This window comes from Oncorhynchus masou, chromosome 28, assembly GCF_036934945.1.
Source record: "Oncorhynchus masou masou isolate Uvic2021 chromosome 28, UVic_Omas_1.1, whole genome shotgun sequence".
Classification (NCBI taxonomy): domain Eukaryota; kingdom Metazoa; phylum Chordata; class Actinopteri; order Salmoniformes; family Salmonidae; genus Oncorhynchus; species Oncorhynchus masou.
In genome coordinates this window covers 30,007,155-30,028,896 of record NC_088239.1, presented here as the reverse complement: position 1 = coordinate 30,028,896, position 21,742 = coordinate 30,007,155, and the positions used below count along the sequence as shown (strand labels likewise).

The window sequence follows — 21,742 nt, the reverse complement described above, 5'->3', positions numbered from 1 at the left end:
ATCTCAAACAATTGAGAGTAAAGATTATGATCAAGCCCTGTTTCATTTTGATCCGTTTATTTCATTTTGATACAGTATTATCTTATTTGGACACAGCAATCTAAAACTGTACTTTCTCAATATGGTGTATGTCAGTTACAAGATGATCACAATAATGCTTGATGACTTCGGTTTTATTCACAGAGAAAATCAATAGTTGTTAAAAATCCACGGATTGTAATGTGGTTCCTAGTTTGTTATCTACTACATATTTTACAATGTAGTCCACGGTTTGTTGATTATATACCCAGCTAGCACATAACGTTCTGAGAACCATATGTTTCTTAGAGCTTGGTGAGAGCGTGGTTCTCCTATAGTTATTTTGTAAACAACCTTCCCACAGCGCTTCCTACAGGTTTCGTCATGGTTCTATTAAAAGTCATGTTCTCAGAACATTCAGATAACTTTAAGAAACAATATTCTTCTGTGGACATGTCAGTACTTCAGCATAACGTTTTCTACAGGTTCCCTCATGATTCTATTTAAAGTCATGTTCTCAGAACATGAAGAAAACTTTCCATAAAAAAAACACAAGAAAACATTAGTAACATTCCCAGAACGTTCTAAGAATGTTATTTAAAATATATACATTCCCGTTCTCACAATCAACACAAATCTTGTTAAGTCTGTTCAGGTTTGTTGGCTGCACCTACTAATTGGCCACAACTGACCTTAATAAGGGCTTGTTTCCTTTGAAATAGGGTCTGTTTAAATGAATAGCTAGTTCCATCCTGGTGGTGCAGTGGACTAATTCCATGGATAGAGAGCAGAAGATCAGAGGTTTGAATCTCACTGACATCATGCCACATGATTAATGCATGCGCAAATAATGTTCTATCTGTGCTTGGAGTTAAACTAGCAGTGTTATTTAACATTCAGGGAACAATAGAAACATTTTCTCAGAACCTCTCTGCAACCTAAAAATGTAAGTTCCCCGAACAGGTGAAATGTTCACTTCCATTCTCAGAACGTTTAAAAAACATTCCGTTTTAACAGTCAGGAAACGTATGGCTTCATTCCCAGAACCAATGGGAAAACAAAAATGTATGTTCCCACAACTTCCAAGGAACGAAATGTGCTAGCTGGCCATGGTTTGTAGTTGAGTCTTATATGAGAGAACCATATTTATTTTGCTTTCAGTCTATGGTGTATCTAAGGAAAGTTACCCCCCTCAACACCATTCCTGTGACATCAATTTGATCATGTGATGGTGTGTTTTTTCAAGACAGCCCCATTCTCCATCCCTCTGCCTTATCCCCAGCCTCAGCCTTAGATTTAAATTAACAGAAAATGATGTCCAATGTTCTGTGGTCAGAGACAATTGAACGGCCACCCGTTGATTTGAACCGCTATTTGGCATGATCTGTTTTGTCCTTTAGCCCTCATTGTCTTTTAGCCCTCACCCTTTAGCCCTCAGCCTCAGCGTTGACGGGAGAACAGGTTCCTAAGGGCGTTGTTGTAGTTCTTGTTAAAGGCGGTGTAGATAAGCGGGTTGAAGAAGGAGTTGGAGTAACCCAGCCACAGGAAGATGCTCTTCCAGATGGGTGGGATGTCGCAGTGGCACAGCGGGATGATGAGCTCCGTGAGGAAGAAGGGGATCCAGCAGAGGACGAAGACGCCAATCAGGATGCCCACCATCAGCGCCGCCTTCTTCTCCTTCTGCTCGCGCCACGTGTCGCCGTCCGTCTGGAAGGTCACAGTGGCGTGGCGCACTGTGAACACCATCTGGGGCTGCCGCGACGTTTCCTTCACCTGTCAATCAAATCAGTCAGCCAACCAGTTAGTCAATCAGTTAGTCTGTCAAATCAGTCAACCAATTGATACTCACATTACTAAAATAAGTTATAGAACAGACCAATCAGTCAGTGGTTGTCGCAGGCTTTCAGTTTTACAGTTTTCGAGACACTAATAATCCACACATTATTTTGTTCTCAGTCAATTAGTCAGTTAGTCAATCAGTCAACCAATCGATACTCACATTAGTAAAAGAACCAGCCATGAATGAGTTAATTGAGCAACCAGTCAGCTAGCTGAATCCAATAGGCAAATTAACAAATCAAGCAAAAACAAGCAAAATAGCCTCTAATGAATCAATCATTGAGCCAAACGATACGTTTGAATAAACTCCAACCTCCTGCCAGAACTCAAGCCATCAACCTGCACTTGTGACTCATACAGAGAGTGTTGTTAAATGGAAGTTATGGAATGGAAACGCCATGCTTCAATCTATCCTCCCATTTCTCCTCTCTAGTCAGCTGCACTGTTATGTTGAGCCTGATTGAGTAGTGTTTCTCTCTACACCTGACCCCTGCAGGTCATTCTGCATGAGCTGTTTATAAACCTACACTTTCCTCCCAGCAGATCACATCTGGGGTTGCGTCCCAAATGACACCCGATGGATCCTGGTCAAAAGTAATGCACTAAATAGGGGATAGGGTGCCATTTGGGAAGTAGGCCTGGTCAATTAAAACAATAAAACAAACAATCAAAAGAATCAATTTGCAGCAGAGGGTAGGAGGTTAAAAGCACAGTGGCTGGGGTAAGTTGCTGATGCCAAATTGAAGGGTAATAATGTAATAATGTGTAATAATGCAGTTTAAAGGGTCAATCTGGCGTTGACACATCAATTTGTGTACTTCTAAATGAAGGATATATAGCCATGGACTCTTGAAGCATATAAATGATAAATGCCTCACACGCTTTGTTTAACTGTCATACCACACATCACAGTCATACCACACATCACAGCCCCAAATAAATGATGCACATGGTTAAAACTATCATTTTGATCCCATGCATGGCCAATCTGGGACTGTGATATATGAAAGCTTGACTCCAGTCAATAGATTAAGGTTCACTTGGCAAAATGTCAAATGTAATTTTTTGTTGTACAAAGAGGAAGCTAACTATCAGTAACTAAATCACTTAACCTAGTTACCGTACTGTTGAGTTTAAGACATGCAAACTTAAGTCATACAATGTTGTTTGATGTTGTTTCATAGGCTCAACTGGATTAATCATAGCGGATCCATTTTGCATACCAAGTAACGGTAGAATAAATATCAATGTCATTTCCTATTAGACCACAGTGGTTCTACTCCACTGAGCCACACCAGGGGGTTAAGGGATTGCATTTAGAGATGGGTTGAAAGTAAGACCAGACCTACCTCCAATCCACTCAGAGGTAGACTAGCCTACCAGAAATGTCCATGTTAAAACATATTGGAAATACAATAATTACACTGTAACAAATGTCATTGTAACACAACTTGAATTGTACCAAGGTAAAACAAATGTATTAAACCTGTCTTTATATTCACAAACACCTGAAAAGTTGTCTTTTTTTGTTCTTAAATTACATTTAAAACGCATTGGAAACAGGTTAATAACACGGACCTGTTAGAATTGCAAAAGGAATGTGCACTATGGGCCCAAACTGGTTGAATCAACATTGTTCCCACTGTCATCAACATAAAGGAATTTCTGTATTTTTGGTATTTTTAATCACCCAACTTCTAAACTAAAATCAATGACATGGTAAAGTTTTTGTTGATTTCATGTTGAATCCATGTTAGTTGACAACTCAATCAAAGGTCAATTAAAATGAGTTGTTGAAATGACGTCTGTGACCAGAGGGTGTAATTGTGTGTGAAATTTCCCGGTAGGGCTCCCTCCCTATTGTGGTATGCATGGTCCATTGTGCTTAGACGTTTTCACGCCTCAGTCATGACTCCTTTTGTCCACGCTGTTAACTGGGCTGACCTTGAGCCAAAGACCCATGTATGCAAACTGTAATACCAAATCGAAAACAGCCTAACTTTTCTCCATAGAAAAGGAATGACAAAATTGATTCAGCTGAAAGACCACAGTCCAAGGGGGTAATATCTGACTGTCAGATACATTTCTATGAAAAATATTTATTTTTTACTTAACCTTTATTTAACTAGGTAAGTCAGTTTAAGAATAAATTCTTATTTACAATGACGGCCTACCAAAAGGCAATAGGCCTCCTGCGGGGATGGGGTCTGGGATATTTTTTTTTTAAAGATATAGGACAAAACACACATCACAACAACAGAGACACCACAACACTACATAAAGAGAGACATAACACAACAACATAGTATGGCAGCAACACATGACAACACAGCATGGTAGCAACTAGAGGTCGACCGATTAATCGGAATGGCCGATTAATTAGGGCCGATTTCAAGTTTTCATAACAATTGGAAATTGGCATTTTTGGGCGCCGATTTGCCGATTTTTAAAAAATACCTTTATTTAATGAGGCAAGCCAGTTAAGAACACATTCTTATTTTCAATGACGGCCTAGGAACGGTGGGTTAACTGCCTCGTTCAGGGGCAGAATGACAGATTTTCACCTTGTCAGCTCGGGGGATCCAATCTTGCAACCTTACATTTAAGTAATCCAACGCAATAACGACCTGCCTCTCTCTCGTTGCACTCCACAAGGAGACTGCCTGTTACGCGAATGCAGTAAGCCATGGTAAGTTGCTAGCTAGCATTAAACTTATCTTATAAAAAACAATCAATCATAATCACTAGTTAACTACACATGGTTGATGATATTACTAGATATTATCTAGCATGTCCTGCATTGCATATAATCTGACTGAGCATACAAGCATACAAGTATCTAAGTATCTGACTGAGCGGTGGTAGACAGAAGCAGGAGCGCAAACATTCATTCAAACAGCACTTTCGTGCGTTTTGCCAGCAGCTCTTCCTTGTGCGTCAAGCATTGCGCTGTTTATGACTTCAAGCCTATCAACTCCCGAGATGAGGCTGGTGTAACCGAAGTGAAATGGCTAGCTAGTTAGCGTGCGCTAATAGTGTTTCAAACGTCACTCGCTCTGAGCCTGTAGTTGTTTCCCTTGCTCTGCATGGGTAACGCTGCTTCGATGGTGGCTGTTGTCGTTGTGTTGCTGGTTCAAGCCCAGGGAGGAGCGAGGAGAGGGACAGAAGCTATCCTGTTAGACTGGCAATACGAAAGTGCCTATAAGAACATCCAGTAGTCAAAGGTTAATGAAATACAAATGGTATAGAGGGAAATAGTCCTAATAATTCCTATATTAACTACAACCTAAAACATCTTACCTGGGAATATTGAAGACTCATGTTAAAAGGAACCACCAGCTTTCATATGTCCCCATGTTCTGAGCAAGGAACTGAAACGTTTGCTTTCTTACATAGCACATATTGCACATTTATTTCTTCTCCAACACATTGTTTTTGCATTATTTAAACCAAATTGAACACGTTTCATTATTTACTTGAGGCTAAATTGATTTTATTGATGTATTATATTAAGTTAAAATAAGTGTTCATTTAGTATTGTTGTAATTGTCATTATTACAATTGTTTTTTTTTTTAATCGTCCGATTAATCGGTTCCGGCTTTTTTTGGTCCTCGGTATCGGCGTTGAAAAAAATCATAATCGGTCGACCTCTAGTAGCAACACAACATGACAACAACATGGTAGCAACACAACACAACATAGCAGCAGCACAACATGGTAGCAGCACAAAACATGGTACAAACATTATTGGGCACAGACAACAGCACAAAGGGCAAGACGGTAGACACAATAATCACGCAAAGCAGCCACAACTGTCAGTAAGAGTGTCCATGATTGAGTCTTTGAATGAAAAGATGGAGATAAAATGGTCCAGTTTGAGTGTTTGTTGCAGCTCGTTCCAGTCACTAGCTTCAGCAAACTGAAAAGAAGAGGGACCCAGGGATGTGTGTGCTTTGGGCACCTTTAACAGAATGTGACTGGCGGGTGTTGTATGTAGAGGATGAGGGCTGCAGTAGATATCTCAGATAGGGGGAATGAGGCCTAAGAGGGTTTTATAAATAAGCATCAACCAGTGGGTCTTGCGACGGGTACACAGAGATGACCAGTTTACAGAGGAGTATGGAGTGCAGTGGTGTGTCCAATAAGGAGCATAGGTGGCAAATCTGATGGCCGAATAGTAAAGAATGTCTAGCCACTCGAGAGCACCCTTACCTGTTGATCTATACATTGCGTCTCCGTAATCTAGCATGGGTAGGATGGTCATCTGAATCAGGGTTAGTTTGGCAGCTGGGGTGAAAGAGGAGCGATTTTGATAGAGGAAACCAAGTCTAGATTTAACCTTAGCCTTCAGCTTTGATATGTACTAAGAGAAGGACAGTGCACCGTCTACTCTCGCCATACTCCCAAGTATTTGTACGAGGTGACTACGTCAAGTTCTAAACCATCACAGGTAGTAAACCCACCGGTGGGAGAGGGGCATTCTTCTTACCAAACCACATTACCTTTGTTTTGGAGGTGTTCAGAACAAGGTTAAGGGCAGAGAAAGCTTGTTGGACACTAAGAAAGCTTTGTTGTGGAGTGTTTAACACAACATCCGGGGAGGGGCCAGCTGAGTATAAGACTGTATCATCTGCATATAAATGGATGAGAGAGCTTCCTACTGCCTGAGCTATGTTGTTGTAGATGGGGTGTCTACAGCGGGTGTACGGGGATAAATAGTCGTTAGGCGCCAATTTGTTTTTCTATTTTACGACTGCTCAGTATTATGCGAATAATTGTTGTGGTATAATTGAATAAAACCTACAACAGAATATTTTCCATATTCTGTGGACGAATATATGAAATTCCAAAGACCTACCGAGCTATAAGAAGTCTATTTTTAACTGACGAATGAGGTGTCTCCAAATCAGTCGGTGGATGCCTGAAATAGCTGTCTATAGTCTTAATAAGTTGATGCTGTTTTGTACCAGCCAATTCTCTCCCCTTAGTCTCAAAACAAAACAAACCAGCCAAGCTCAAAGGCCTATGTTTTCTGTTTGCCTATTGTATATAACATGAGAGAGTGAAGGCAGCATGGAGGCAGCTCCCTTTGAACAGAGTAAATAAATGGCATGATTTAATAAATTAGTTTGGGCTTGTTGAGGCTGCGTTCCAAATTGCACCCAATTCCCTATATAGTTCACTACATTTGACCGGAGCCCATTGGGCCCTGGTCAAAAAGTAGTACACTATATAGGGATAGTGTGCCATTTAGGACAAGGCCTGGGTCTCTGGACTCTATCAGAGTCCCTGCTGATCAGAGGGAGCTGCTGTGGTGAGGAAGGCACAGTGGTCCCTAGCCTTGTTAAACATGCTGGGTGTTTACAGGCCACTGTGCCTATAGCGATTAACAGGGGTTATACCAACTGCCTCCCTCCCTTGTTACTGTCTTTTTGTTTCTTCCATCTGTGTGTGTGTGTGTGTGTGTGTGTGTGTGTGTGTGTGTGTGTGTGTGTGTGTGTGTGTGTGTGTGTGTGTGTGTGTGTGTGCGTGCATTGGTATGTGCGCGTGTGTGTGAGAGAGAGATAGTGTGAAAAAAGCCAAAGATCCTTGAAAAAAAGATCCTTCACATCAAGGGACTGTTTTTGCATGTTCACTGTGATTTGTGTAGTTGTGTGCGGATGTGCACGTGTGTGGGGGCCTATGTCCATACATGCACTTGTGTATGCCTCCAGGTGAATTGGTTTGTTGAGTATGAGATACAGTACACGCTGATAAGCATTAAAGAACAATTCACATCCCAGAGCCCTGCAGCAGCATCACAGCACCATCAGAACAGCTCAGAATATATTATACAGATGACATGGTTTTCCACTAATTGCCCAGCAACCAATTTGAGAGCTACAGTACAGTCTCATCAGTCAATGATAATGTGATATGCACTCACGAGCAGATATGATAGAGCTATAATGACACGGATATCATTGAGGTACATTCAGAGAATTATTTTAGATCGTGTTCAAATGCGCAACCATTATCTGAACATTGGTCAAGGTTGATTGATTAAGTCTGGCAAAATTGCCCGAGGAGCTTTAGGAGTGTGTCTATGTAATAATAATATAATAAAATCAACTGAATATTAATGTCAAGCTAGTCTACTGGTAATTCATCATGTGGATCCCACATGAAACATCCAACCACCCAGCAGGCAAAACTGGTTGAAGAAGACATCGTCACAACCAGACACGGGTATAAATAACATCACTTTGATGTAACTTCAACCAGTTCAACATGCCGAGTAAGACTATACTGTAGCAACAAAAGTACCTCAATCACCTCAGCCATAGGCGTGATGGTGTTGGTTTTGCACGAGCCGATACGGAACTTGGCAGCCTTGTAGATCTTCCAGTAGACGAAGAGCACCACGCACAGCGGCAGGTAGAACGCTCCGAAGGTGGAGAAGATAGTGTAGGAGGGCTCCTGGCTCACCTGGCACTCCATGCCCTCCTCCGAGTAGGTCTCTCCCCAGCCGAACAGCGGCGACAGGGAGATGACGGAGGACAACAGCCAGGTAAGAGCAATCATCACATTGGAGATCCTCTTGCGGGTCTTGAGCGTGTACTCCAAGTGTCTGGTGATGGACCAGTAGCGGTCCAGGGCGATGGCCGTCACGTTCCAGATGCTGGCCGTGCAGCAGAGCACGTCGAAGGAGATCCATACCTGGCAGAGCACACGACCCAGCTTCCACAGCCTCCCGTTGAGCTCGTGCACCAGGCTCAGGGGCATGACCAGGGCGGCCACCATCACGTCCGAGATGGCCATGGAGGCCACCAGGTTGTGGGGCACGCGGTGGAAGGTACGCACCCTCAGGATGGTGAGGAGAACTAGGAGGTTCCACACGAAGGTGGCCACCACCAGCATGGCTAGCAGGGTGAGAGTTAGCACGCTGAACACTGAGAACGGACGATAGAAGTTCCCTGCTCCATACCCTAGGTCGTCGCTTCCGGCCCTGGCCCAGGCCCCGCTGAGGTTGGCAGTCACCAGGCTCACATTGGGCTGGGTCATGTTCAGCAGTGTTCAGCGGAGCTCAGACAGGTCTGTCACAGGGGAAGCTTCTGATTTGAAGCATCCTGCAGTGTGTAGAGAGAGAGAGAAGATTCTTTTAACTCATGCAAACAGAACACATGACACTTGATAGTCTTGACACATGACAGACGTCACAGCCATATCTATGGAAGGGGTGAAGCGAAAAACAAAGGAAACTGGGAAGGGCATTGAAGGAGAATGATTTTATTCAGATCCTTATTCCGATTTTGTTCACGTTCCCTGTAAAAGTACTACTGTATTCATGATGCGTCATAAACACTAAAACCCGGTTGAGAGTCTCATTTCAACTGTCAATTAATCGGCCTACAACTTTCGTACTTGATTGTGATGTCGACTACATCTGTGATTCTGACGAAGACCATTAATATTCAGCTCCAAAGCCCCGTCCGTCACCTTTTGATTTGCATTCATTGTCACCGAAATTGTATCACAGATGAAAAAGACTTGCACGGAATACACAATTTAGCATTTGTTACTTTGTTTCCAGGTTATTATTTAGACAAAACAGGGTTCCTAGGGATGTTACGAAATCAAAGGCAATAGTTACGAATGGGAGTGTGAAGGCCATATGTTGGAATCCCATTTCTGTTTAATATGCCTATTTACATAATCAAATGAAATAAAATCAAGCTGGGCTAAAGTTACATGCAGGAAGTATACTCAAGGGTAAAACATTTTCAACACGTCGTTGTTTCTGTAGCTACACTGAACAAAAATCTAAACGCAACAATTTTAAAGACTTTACTGAGTTACGGTTCGTTTAAGAAAATCTGTCAATTGAAGTAAATTCATTCATCCCTAATCTATGGATTTCACATGACTGGGAATACAGATATGCATCTGTTGGTTACAGATACCTTAACAAAAGGTTAGGGGCATGAAATAAAAAGAAACACTCAGTATCTGGTGTGACCACCAATTGTCTCATGCAGCGCGACATGTTTCTTTCACATAGAGTTGATCAGGCTGTTGATTGTGGCCTGTGAAATGTTGTCCCACTCCTCTTCAATGGCTGTGCGAAGTTGCTGGATATTGGTGGGAACTGGAACACATGGTCTTACACGTCGATCCAGAGCATCGCAAACATGCTCAATGGCTGACATGTCTAGTGAGTATGCAGGCCATGGAAGAACTAGGACATTTTCAGGAATTGTGTATAGATCCTTGAGTCATGGGGCTGTGCATTATCATGGTGAAAAATAAGATGATGGTGGCAGATGAATGGCACAACAATGGGCCTCAGGATCTCGTCATGGTGTCCCTGTGCATTCAAATTGCCATCGATAAAATGCACGTGTTCGTTGTCCTTAGTAAACCACTCGCCCATGAAGAGCACACTTCTCCAGCATGCCAGTGGCCATCGAAGTTGGTTACGAGGCCGGATTGCAGTTAGATCAGACCCTGGTGAGGATAACAAAGCATGCAAATGAGCTTCCCTGAGGTGCTTTCTGACAGTTTGTACAGAAATTATTCAGTTGTGCAAACCCACAGTTTCATCAGCTGTCCGGGTGGCTGGTCTCAGTCGATCCTGCAGGTGAAGAAGCCGGATGTGGAGGTCCTGGGCTGGAGTGGTTACACGTGGTCTGCTGTTGTGAGGCCGGGTTGGATGTTCTGCCAAATTCTCTAAAATGACATTTGAGGTGGCTTATGGGAGAGAAATTAACATTTAATTATCTAGCAACAGCTTTGGTGGACATTCCTGCAGTCAGCATGCCAATTGCACGCTCCCTCAACTTGAGACATCTGTGGCATTGTGTTGTGTGACAAAAGTGCACATTTTCGTGTGGCCTTTTATTGCCACCAGCACAAGGTGCACCTCTGTAATCAGTTTCTTGATATGCTACACCTGTCAGGTCGATGGATTATATTGGCAAAGGAGAAATGCTCATTAACAGGGATGTAAACAAATTTGTGTATATATTTTTTTGAGAAATAAGCTTTTTATGCTTCTGGGATCTTTCATTTCAGCTCATGAAACATGGGACCAACACTTTACATGTTGCGTTTATATTTTTGTTCAACATAATTAAAATAGGAAACTAACATTTATCTGGTATCCAGGGAACTATATTTTACTCTTAGTGTTGCATAATTCAAGAGTCGCCTTGGGAGTACTAAATGCTATAGCCTATATACTGTATTTCACAAAGGCTAGTCAGTCTGTAGTAATTACCTCATTATCTATATCATAATTTGTCTCAGGACTTGCTGTGATATGGATTATTTTCATTCACACACACACACACACACACACACACACACACACACACACACACACACACACACACACACACACACACACACACACACACACACACACACACACACACACACACACACACACACACACCAACAACAAGCAAATCCAATTGTTTCTAGTCCTTTATCATTGTGTAACTGTAAACTATATTAGCTCTGATTCACCTGTCCTATTATGACTATGCCCCCTTGACTTTGTTTGAGCTCTTTGCTTTAATAGTCAATGGGCTCACTTATTTTACAGTGCCATTGTAGTGCAGTGTTCTAGTCCCAGTCTGTTCCAAGCCAGGGACAGACTGTGACCAGAAGTCGGCCTGGGATTTCTAACACACGCCCATTTTTACCTCCGTTGCCCCAATACCGGAACATTTGGCTTTTGCCCAAACTCCCCTATGGCCAGTCCTGCTCATGTCAATATTGGGATTTAAATGTAATTATTATACCGGAATCAAAATCATCATATCTTTGTGTCTGCCCAGAAAACAGGCGACGTTTGGTGACGTTTCCATCAGTTCCCTTTAAAGCAGTCCTATTCAAACTTTTTCAGCGGGAAACAATTTTCTTCACTCGAATTTCTGGGGACCCCATTATTTTCCAAATATTTTTTTGTTTCTCTCATCATTGTCACGAAGCCACACCCAGTCCCACTCGCGGTAGAAGTTCAGAATGAGAAAGTGTAGGCAACATATAAATAATGACACTCAAATAAATAAATAAATAATAGAGAAAAAATGAGGATTTTTCGAGGTGGAGATTACATCTCACATTCCAGTGTTCAACCTAAACAAGGCTGCATGGGATTTCTCTTAATGCGACTCCTTGCAGTCAATGGCAATGTCAGCTTTCGGTATAATGCCAGGAGATGCTTGTGGATTTTCAGCTCTAACGCAGTTCCACATCTGACACCGCCAAAACAACCTCTGTGGATTTTGGCTAAAGCGGATCTGATTGAATAGAGCACAAAGTATTGTTACAACTTTCGAGGCTGTTGTTAAACTGCTAAAAATAAAAAGTCAGTTAAGGACATTGAGAAGCTATTATGCTCTATGATGGCTTTGGGAATCCGTCAGTCGTAAGTTATTTATGAAACTATTGACTTTCTGGATGAGTGTTCATACATTTTGGGGGCTATGCAATATGTCTCTCAGAATGGGTTTGCGATGAAAAAAAAACCCTCTGTTCTATGTAGGGAATAGGGTGCAATTTTGGAGACAGTGCAAATCAGCTGTGGTGTTCCGATGCTGCTTGCAGCTCTCACAACACCAGAGACGAGAGAGAGTGTCTCCCGCAAATTCATGTGCATGTGATTACCCATTGTGCATCTAATTACCCTGGGGCTCATCAATAATCACCCCCCGCCTGGCCCTGTCAAGCAGTGCTGATCTGTGTTTGAGATACGCTCTGGTTACGTCCCAAATGGCAGCCTATTCCCTATATAGTGCACTACTTTTGACCAGGACCCTATGGTGGCCCCGGTCAAAAGTAGTGCACTATATAGGGAATAGGGTGCCATTTGGGACACAACCCCTCTCTTGCCATCACACTCTCCAGCCATGCCTTCTAATCACAGAGATCAACCGTCCAACCATGACAAGGGCCTACCCGGCAGGCGGTCACACACACTCCTCTTTTCTTCTCTTCCCTCTCTCATTAGAAAGTACTCCGAGAGAGCCATGAAATTGGACGCACACATATTTGAGAGGAACACAGCAATCAAACATTTGGCCTTCACAAAAGAAGCAAGGATCCAAAGAGTCAACTGCTAATCACGGATGACAGTCCACGGAATCCGGGGCGTCTTGTCTTGTCTCCTGAGATCATACAACAGGTGCCTGGGAGGCTTGACAGTTCACACACACACACACACACACACACACACACACACACACACACACACACACACACACACACACACACACACACACACACACACACACACACACACACACACACACACACACACACACACACACACACACACACACACACACACACACACACACACACACACACACACACACACTCCAATCAAAGCTATGACACACAGACCCAATCAAAGAAGTAGAGCAACTGGGAGAACATTTCCTTTTGCTTAGCTTGGTCCTGTGTGGCTCAATGGCTAGAGCATGTTTCTTGAATATCAGGATTGTGGGTTTGTTTTAAAAGCGTTGGCTAAATTATATATTTTATTAATATACAGTACCGGTCAAAAGTTTGCACACACCTACTCATTGCAGGGTTTTTCTTTATTTTTACTATTTTCTACATTGTAGAATAATAGTGAAGACATCAGAACTATGAAATAATCATGTAGTAACCAAAAAAACGGTTAAACAAATCAAAATATGTGTTGTATTTTAAATTCTTCAAAGTAGCCACTCTTTGCCTTGATGACAGCTTTGCATTCTCTCAGCATTCTCTCAACCAGCTTCATGAGGAATGCTTTTCCAACAGTCTTGAAGGACTTCCCACATATGCTGAGCATTTGTTGGCTGCTTTTCCTTCACTCTGCGGTCCAACTTATCCCAAATCACCTCAATTGGGCTGAGGTCGGGGGTGATTGTGGAGGACAGGTCATCTGATGCAGCACTCAATCACTCTCCTTGGTTAAATAGCCCTTACACAGCCTGGAGGTGTGTTTTGGGTCATTGTCCTGTTGAAAAACAAATAATAGTCCCATTAAGAGCAAACCAGACGGGATGGCATATCGCTGCAGAATGCTGTGGTGGTTAAGCCATGCTGGTTAAGTGTGCCTTGAATTCTAAATAAATCACTGACAGTGTCACCAGCAAAGCACCACCACACCATCACACCTTTTCGTCCATGCTTCATAGTGGGAACCACACATGCCGAGATTATCCGTTCACCTACTTTGCATCTCACAAAGACACGGCGGTTGGGAACCAAAAATCTAAAATTTGGACTCATCAGACCAAAGGACAGAAATCATGTAGTAACCAAAAAAGTGTTAAACAAATCAAAATATATTTTAGATTGCCTGGATGACAGCATTGCACACTCTTGGCATTATCTCAACCAGCATGAGGTAGTCACCTGGAATGCATTTCAATTAACAGGTGTGCCTTGTTAAAAGTTAATTTATGGAATTTCATTCCATCTTAATGCGTTTGAGCCAATCAGTTGTGTTGTGACAAGGTAGGGGTGGTATACAGAAGATAGCCCTATTTGGTAAAAGACCACGTCCATATTATGGCAAGAACAGCTTAAATAAGAAATTGAAACAACAGTCCATCATTACATTAAGACATGAAGGTCAGTAAATGTGGAACACTTCAAGAACTTTGAACGTTTCTTCAAGTACAGTCACAAAAACCATCAAGCGCTAAGATGCAACTGGCTCTCATGTGGACCGCCACAGGAAAGGAAGACCCAGAGTTACCTCTGCTGCAGAGGATTAGTTAGAGTTACCAGATAAGTTCATTAGAGTTACTAGCCTCAGAAATTGCAGCCCAAATAAATGCTTCACAGAGTTAAATTAACAGATACATCTCAACATCAACTGTTCAGAGGAGACTGCGTGAATCAGGCCTTCATGGTCGAATTGCTGCAAAGAAACCACTACTAAAGGACACCAATAATATGAAGAGACTTGCGTGGGCCATTAAACAGGAGCAATGGATATTCGACCAGTGGAAATCTGTCCACATTTTGGATCCAACAGCCGTGTCTTTGTGAGACGCAGAGTAGGTGAACGGATGATCTCTCCATGTGTAGTTCTCACTGTGATGGTGCTTTCCTGGTGATACTATGGGTGATTTATTTAGAATTCAAGGCACACTTAACTAGCATGGCTACCACAGCATTCTGCAGCAATGTGCCATCCCATCTGGTTTGCATTTAGTGAAAATATAATTTGTTTTTCAACAGGACAATGACCCAACACACCTCCAGGCTGTGAAAGGAATATTTGACCAAGACGGAGAGTGATAGAGTGCTGCATCAGATGACCAAGCTTCCACAATCACCCGACCTCAACCCAATTGAGATGGTTTGGGATGAGTTGGACCGCAGAGTGAAGGAAAAGAAGCCAACAAGTGCTTAGCATATGTGGGAACTCCTTCAAGAAAAGCATTCCAGGTAAAGATGGATGAGAGAATGCCAAGAGTGTGCAAAGCTGTCATGAAGGCAAAGGGTGGCTACTTTGAAGAATCTCAAGTATAAAATATATTTTGATTTGTTTAACCGTTTTTTGTTAACTACATGATTCTATATGTGTTATTTCAGAGTTTTGATGTCTTCACTTTTATTCTATGTAGAAAATATTGAATATAAAAGAAAACCCTCGAATCAGTAGGTGCATCCAATCCATCGTGGGTGAACAGGGAGTACAGGAGGGGACTGAGCACGCACCCCTGGGGAGCTCCAGTGTTGAGGATCATTGTGGCAGATGTGTTGCTACCTACCCTCACCACCTGGGGGCGGCCTGTCAGGAAGTCCAGGAACCAGTTGCAGAGGGAGGTGTTTAGTCCCAGGATCCTTAGCTTGGTGATGAGCTTTGAGGGTACTATGGTGTTGAACGCTGAGCTGTAGTCAATGAACAGCATTCTCACATAGGTGTTCCTTTTGTCCAGGTGGGAAAGGGCAGTGTGGAGTGCAATAGATATTGCATCATCTGTGGATCTGTTTGGGCGGTATGCAAATTGGAGTGGGTCTAGGGTTTCTGGGATAAGGGTGTTGATGTGAGCCATTACCAGCCTTTCAAAGCACTTCATGGCTACGAACGTGAGTGCTACGGGTCGGTAGTCATTTAGGCAGGTTTCCTTCGTGTTCTTGGGCACAGGGACTATGGTGGTCTGCTTGAAGCATGTTGCTATTACAGACTCAATCAGGGACATGTTGAAAATGTCAGTGAAGACAACTGCCGGTTGGTCAGCACATGCCCGGAGCACACGTCCTGGTAATCCGTCTGGCCCCGCAACCTTGTGTATGTTGACCTGTTTAAAGGTCTTACTCATGTCGGCTACGGGGAGCGTGATCACACAGTCATCCAGAACAGCTGATGCTCTCATGCATGCCTCAGTGTTGCGGGCCTCGAAGCGAGCATAGAAGTGATTTAGCTTGTCTGGTAGGCTCGTGTCACTGGGTAGCTCGCGGCTGTGCTTCCCTTTGTAGTCTGTAATAGTTTGCAAGCTCTGCCACATCCGACAAGTGTCGGAGCTGGTGTAGTATGATTCAATCTTAGCCCTGTATTGACGCTTTGCCTGTTTGATGGTTCGTTGCAGGGCATAGCGGGATTTCTTGTAAGGTTCCGGGTTAGAGTCCCACACCTTGAAAGCGGCAGCTCTACCCTTTAGCTCGTGCGAATGTTGCCTGTAATCCATGGCTTCTGGTTGGGGTATGTATGTACAGTCACTGTGGGGATGAAATCCTCAATGCACTTATTGATAAAGCCAGTGACTGATGTGGTGTATTCCTCAATGTCATCGGAAGAATCCAGGAACATGTTCAAGTCTGTGATAGCAAAGCAGTCCTGTAGTTTAGCATCTGCTTCATCTGACCATTTTTTTATAGACCGAGTCACTGGTGCTTCCTGCTTTAATTTTTGATTGTAAGCAGGAATCAGGAGGATAGAGTTGTGGTCGGATTTACCAAATGGAGGGCGAGGGAGAGCTTTGTACGCATCTCTGTGTGTGGAGTACAGGTGATCTAGAATTTGTTTCCTCTGGTTGCACATTTAACATGTTGATAGAGATTTGGTAGAACTGATTTAAGTTTCCCTGCATTAAAGTCTCCGGCCACTAGGAGGAAAAAGTTTCACGTTGTAGGTGACTGCATTTTCGGTTCGTTTCGCCGCACACAGACGCTTTCTGGGTGAGTGGTTTCCTGTTTGCTTATTTCCTTATACAGCTGACTGAGTGCGGTCTTAGTGCCAGCATCTGTCTGTGGTGGTAAATAAACAATCCCGCCACGAAAAGTATAGCTGAGAACTCTCTAGGCAAGTAGTTTGGCCTGCAGTTTATCACAATATACTCTACTTCAGGCGATCAAAATCTAGACTTCCTTAGATTTCTTGTACAAGCTGTTGTTTACTAATATGCACCGACCTCCCCCCCTCATCTTACCGAAGTGTGCTGTTCTATCCTGCCGGTGCAGCATATATCCCGCTAGATGAATATCCATGTAATCATTCAGCCACGATTCCGTGAAGCATAGGATATTACATTTTTTGATGTCCCGTTGGTAGGATATTCGTGATCGTACCTCGTCTAGTTTATTTTCCAATGATTGCACGTTGGCGAGTAATATTGACGGTAACGTCAGCTTTCCTAGTTGTCTTCTACGGGTCCGGACGAGGCATCCGGCTCTTCGTCCATCTGCGTGGCTTCCTTTTAGCGAATAATTGGATTGTCTGCCCTGTGGGGTGTTTGGAGAATATCGTGTGAGTCCTGCTTGTTGTTGAAGAAATCTTTGTCTAATCCGAGGTGAGTGATCTCTGTCCTGATATCCAGAAGCTCTTTTCTTCCGTAAGATACGGTTGCAGAAACATTATGTACAAAATAATTTACAAATATCGCAAAACCCCCCACATAATAGGACAATTGGTTAGGAGACCGTAAAACGGCGGCCATCTCCCCCAGCGCCATTTTCTTGATTCCTTTATAAATGTATGTTAATAACATACATGTGTGATTTTCACTGACTGTTACACATCCCCATACTGAACAGAACCATGACACAGACTCCTGAATAGGGAGGAGGTGTACAAATTCACAAATCGTTTAAAATATTGTATATTCTTTATGTTTTCAAATAGGCTATCATTTGGCTTGTCACATGACAATTTACTACATAACAACTTTTGTCTCCACAGAGGATGTGCATGAGCTGTAAGAAATAATCAATATGTTATTGCTTCCATTTCAAACACCCCGTCATCATCATCATAATCGTCATGTTAATTGTTTTGTTCAGACAGACAGAATGCCTAGACTCACTGCCCTTTTTGCCTGTTTACACAGACTTATTGCTCAGGCCAAACGCTAAGCCTAGCCCACAGACGTTAGTTTCTTCTCCACAATGAGTCTGGATCTGAATACCGCCATAACGATTTCTAGAACACAAACACATTCTAACCGTTTTGATTGGTCCCAGATACTGATGGGTTGGGCCAGAGCCAGAACACAGGTGGGTATGCAGCGTTGTAAAAAATGCGTCATTAGCTTTGATACTCCGATTGGTTAGAGATGATCCAATCGCCGATGACTTTGTTTTGTACAGCGCCCCTCATTTTGATGACATCACAAACAACTTCAACAATGGCGGTCTCGGACTGGAGTATGTAGCAAACATTGAACAGTGGAGGAATTCTGTTTGAGTAGTTAGGCAACTGCCTTTTAGGGGTGATGGTGAAGTCCACTAAACTACCAGAGTGAAGTGGTATAAAATGGAAGTGCAGTATAAACCTGTACTGGTGCCTAACAGAACAAATTGGCTATGGCGACGCTCTCTATATAATGATATTACTCCCTTCTATACCTAGTTTGCCTTTCAGGGGTGAAGTACACTACATCACCAGAGTGAAATAAGCTGTATAAACCTGTACTGGTGCCTAACAGAACAAAGTGGCTATGGCAACACTATAATGATATTACGCATTTCCATCTGCCACAAAGGAACATCATCACATTCTCCATCCCATGGGGATATGGGTAATAGCTACAACATGTCTATGGATTTGCATTCTTCACGTCTACTGTATTAGCACCATTAGTATGGCCATCTCCCAAATGGCATTCTATTCCCTATGTAGAGCACTATGTCGGGAATAGGGTGTCATTTGGAAGGAAGCTAGTGTCATGTTGTCCTTAACACCAGCAGCTGGTTTCTATTCTGGTAAACATCATCTTTGTATAAAACTGTCAGTGATGCAACAACAAACTTCATTCTCCAAGGCCTTTCTATTTAAAAACATTGCAGGATCATTGCTGACACGTTATGTGATGGACAAAACTTCCCCTCGAGACGTCGGAGTATAGTCTAATATCTGTTGATTTGTAAATTAGGAGATCAATGTTAGAAACAGGTACAATTACGGCTTTTGGGATTTGACGAAATCTCTTTGTTGTATGGTAATTATGACATAATTCCCATACAACAAAGAAATCTCATCAAATCCCAAAAGCCGTAATATTACCTGTTCCCGAACATTGATTTCCTAATTTACAAATCAACAGATCTATAAAATAGACTATACTCAGACGTCTTGGGTGAAGTTTAGTCTAATAGTTATTGATGTATGATCTGGGATAAAATATAGAATACCTATACCAATAATACACATACAACTCGGCTACTATCGATAAAAACCATAACCTACAACATAATTGCAAATGGTCAACACAGGACTGTTGAACGGACGTTTGCTACACTCCCAGTCGCGGTCAATAAAACAGAACTTGACTAATTCGACAGAAAGTCAAACTGCCCAACCCTATTTGCCGTTGACAATAGCATATATGTTTGTTTTCGGTCATATAAACTTGCAATATTAGATGTGGAGCGATATGGTCACACCTTTTGATTGACTGAACGCCCGCGATCTCGTTAGAATAAAGATACCCAACGACGCATCCAGTAGGCTATATTAGATATAACTTACCCCAAATCTCAGAAGAAAACGAGTCCTACATGGGCACAGAACGGACAGTTCGGTCAGTCTTTTGCTTTTCCATGTGTTCACTTTGTTACTCCTCGTGTGGACCTACCGTGAGTGTTTATGAAAGCAGCGTCTAAGAGATACAGTGGCTTCGGAATGAACCATAGCCCAAGAAAGGGGGAGATAAGTCTATCACAGTGGTTGTTCACTATCATAAAATACATGTATTTTAAACATTTAATCCGTATGTTACACGAAGGATATCATTTGGGGGGGAAGGTATTTCTTGATTGCATTTGTTTGTACATTTCATGCCATTGCCAGGTATTCGCTCTAAAACTGTATAGGTGCTAAGTAAACTGTACACTGAAAGATTCGTCTATTTTGTGCGCGAGAGGAACGGTGGTAATAGTGTTTGAAAATTACAATTTAAAATGCCAAACAAACGCAACCACCTATGGCGATTTACCCATCCCTCACCAGAACTCCTATAACATTGTCTATTAATTTTTCACACAAAAGCTATTTTAATTGAATCCATCTCAGCACAAGTGGGTGAACGTCATTTATAATCAAGTTTCTTTTGACTGAACGCCATTAGTCTTCTCCAGCAGGACACTGTTCTGGAAATTGTTTGAATCTCTCTGGATGCTTGCTTAATTAAATCCACATAATTCATTACCAGCACCCATTTTACAAAATACAACACGGAATACAAACTTAAAACTCGACACTTTATCATGATTTTCAATAGAATAAAACTTTATTGTGCATCGAGGGTGGACATTTTTCTTTGGCATCACCTGCCATTCAAAGGATCACAGACAAACATTTTCACATTATACACATTTAAACCAGTCAGTCCAACATGTTGCATACATTAAAAACAGAGGACATTGGCACATTCACTCACAACTGACCGCTGTCCCAACCGCACTGGAAAGATCAGTACATATGCTGATACAATTTACTTTGCATTTAGTAGTCCAACAGCAACAAAGAAGGAATGAATGTTTGAAAACATTCTTCTTGGCCATGAGCATTCTGAAGTTCCGGTCAAAGGGAACCCTCTCAAACTGAGGGTGTAGAGGGTAGGAGGGGTTGCCAACGACTGCCAGAATGAGAATTAGGTTTTGATTATTGATCAAGCAGTCAAAGTGTATCTCTTATTGTTACTTGGTTTGTCAAACCACATGCTTTCAAGGTGGCGAGACGCCGTAGCTTTGAGTGTGAACATGGTTGAAAAATCCTGTGAGTAGAAGACGGCGCTAGAAACCGGAGGTGCTGCGGGTGGCTAGCTGTGAGTAAGAGTGTTGCTCTCGGTTCAGCACCACACGCTTGTCAAATCAGCACCATGGACAGCAACCACCCTGTCTCTTTCTCAACAAGCGCCCACTTTATGGGAATTCTGCAATTCACTTGGCAGCATGCAAGCAATCACTTGCTAACACACAATTATATATATTTGGGCCACTCTTAGGCTTTGAGAGGAAGTGTCTGGTGAACGAGATAACTTAGAGCAAACTCTGCAATTTGTGCTCACAGTGCTCTACACTCTACCCTACAGCACTGCATTAAACACCTACAGTGTATTCCAGGCTAATGTAGCTCCAAGGAAGAAGATGCCTCCAGCAAGTTATTGCTCTTATATTCTACTCCTTTCCTTGCGGGTGCTGAGTCTCCACTTTGGACTAGTTACGCACAAGGAATCTCAGCAAGGCAGCATTTTCAACAACATACTGCTTTTATGCTTTGTAATCACATTAGATCATTTGGGCTCACCTATAATGAAAGCTATGCTGATGAAGCTTGATTGTTCTGTGCGACCTTGTCTTGGACCTCCCCATCTTACCTCTGAAGTCCAATGTACAGCTACACTCTTAGGAAAAAGGGTTCCAAAGGGAACTTTGCAGAGGGATAGG

General features: G+C 42.5%; 1 protein-coding gene across 1 annotated transcript; it reads right to left on the bottom strand.

Moving 5' to 3' along the window:
• Positions 1-209: 209 nt before the first annotated feature.
• LOC135518565 (5-hydroxytryptamine receptor 5A-like) lies at positions 210-19,924 on the bottom strand. The gene is made up of 3 exons (XM_064943732.1): positions 19,824-19,924; positions 8,165-8,967; positions 210-1,791 (listed from the first exon to the last, which is right to left on the bottom strand). The coding sequence occupies exons 2-3, from the start codon at positions 8,900-8,902 to the stop codon at positions 1,459-1,461; spliced, it is 1,071 nt and encodes a 356-aa protein (XP_064799804.1). The 5' UTR covers positions 8,903-8,967; positions 19,824-19,924; the 3' UTR covers positions 210-1,458.
• Positions 19,925-21,742: the final 1,818 nt, after the last annotated feature.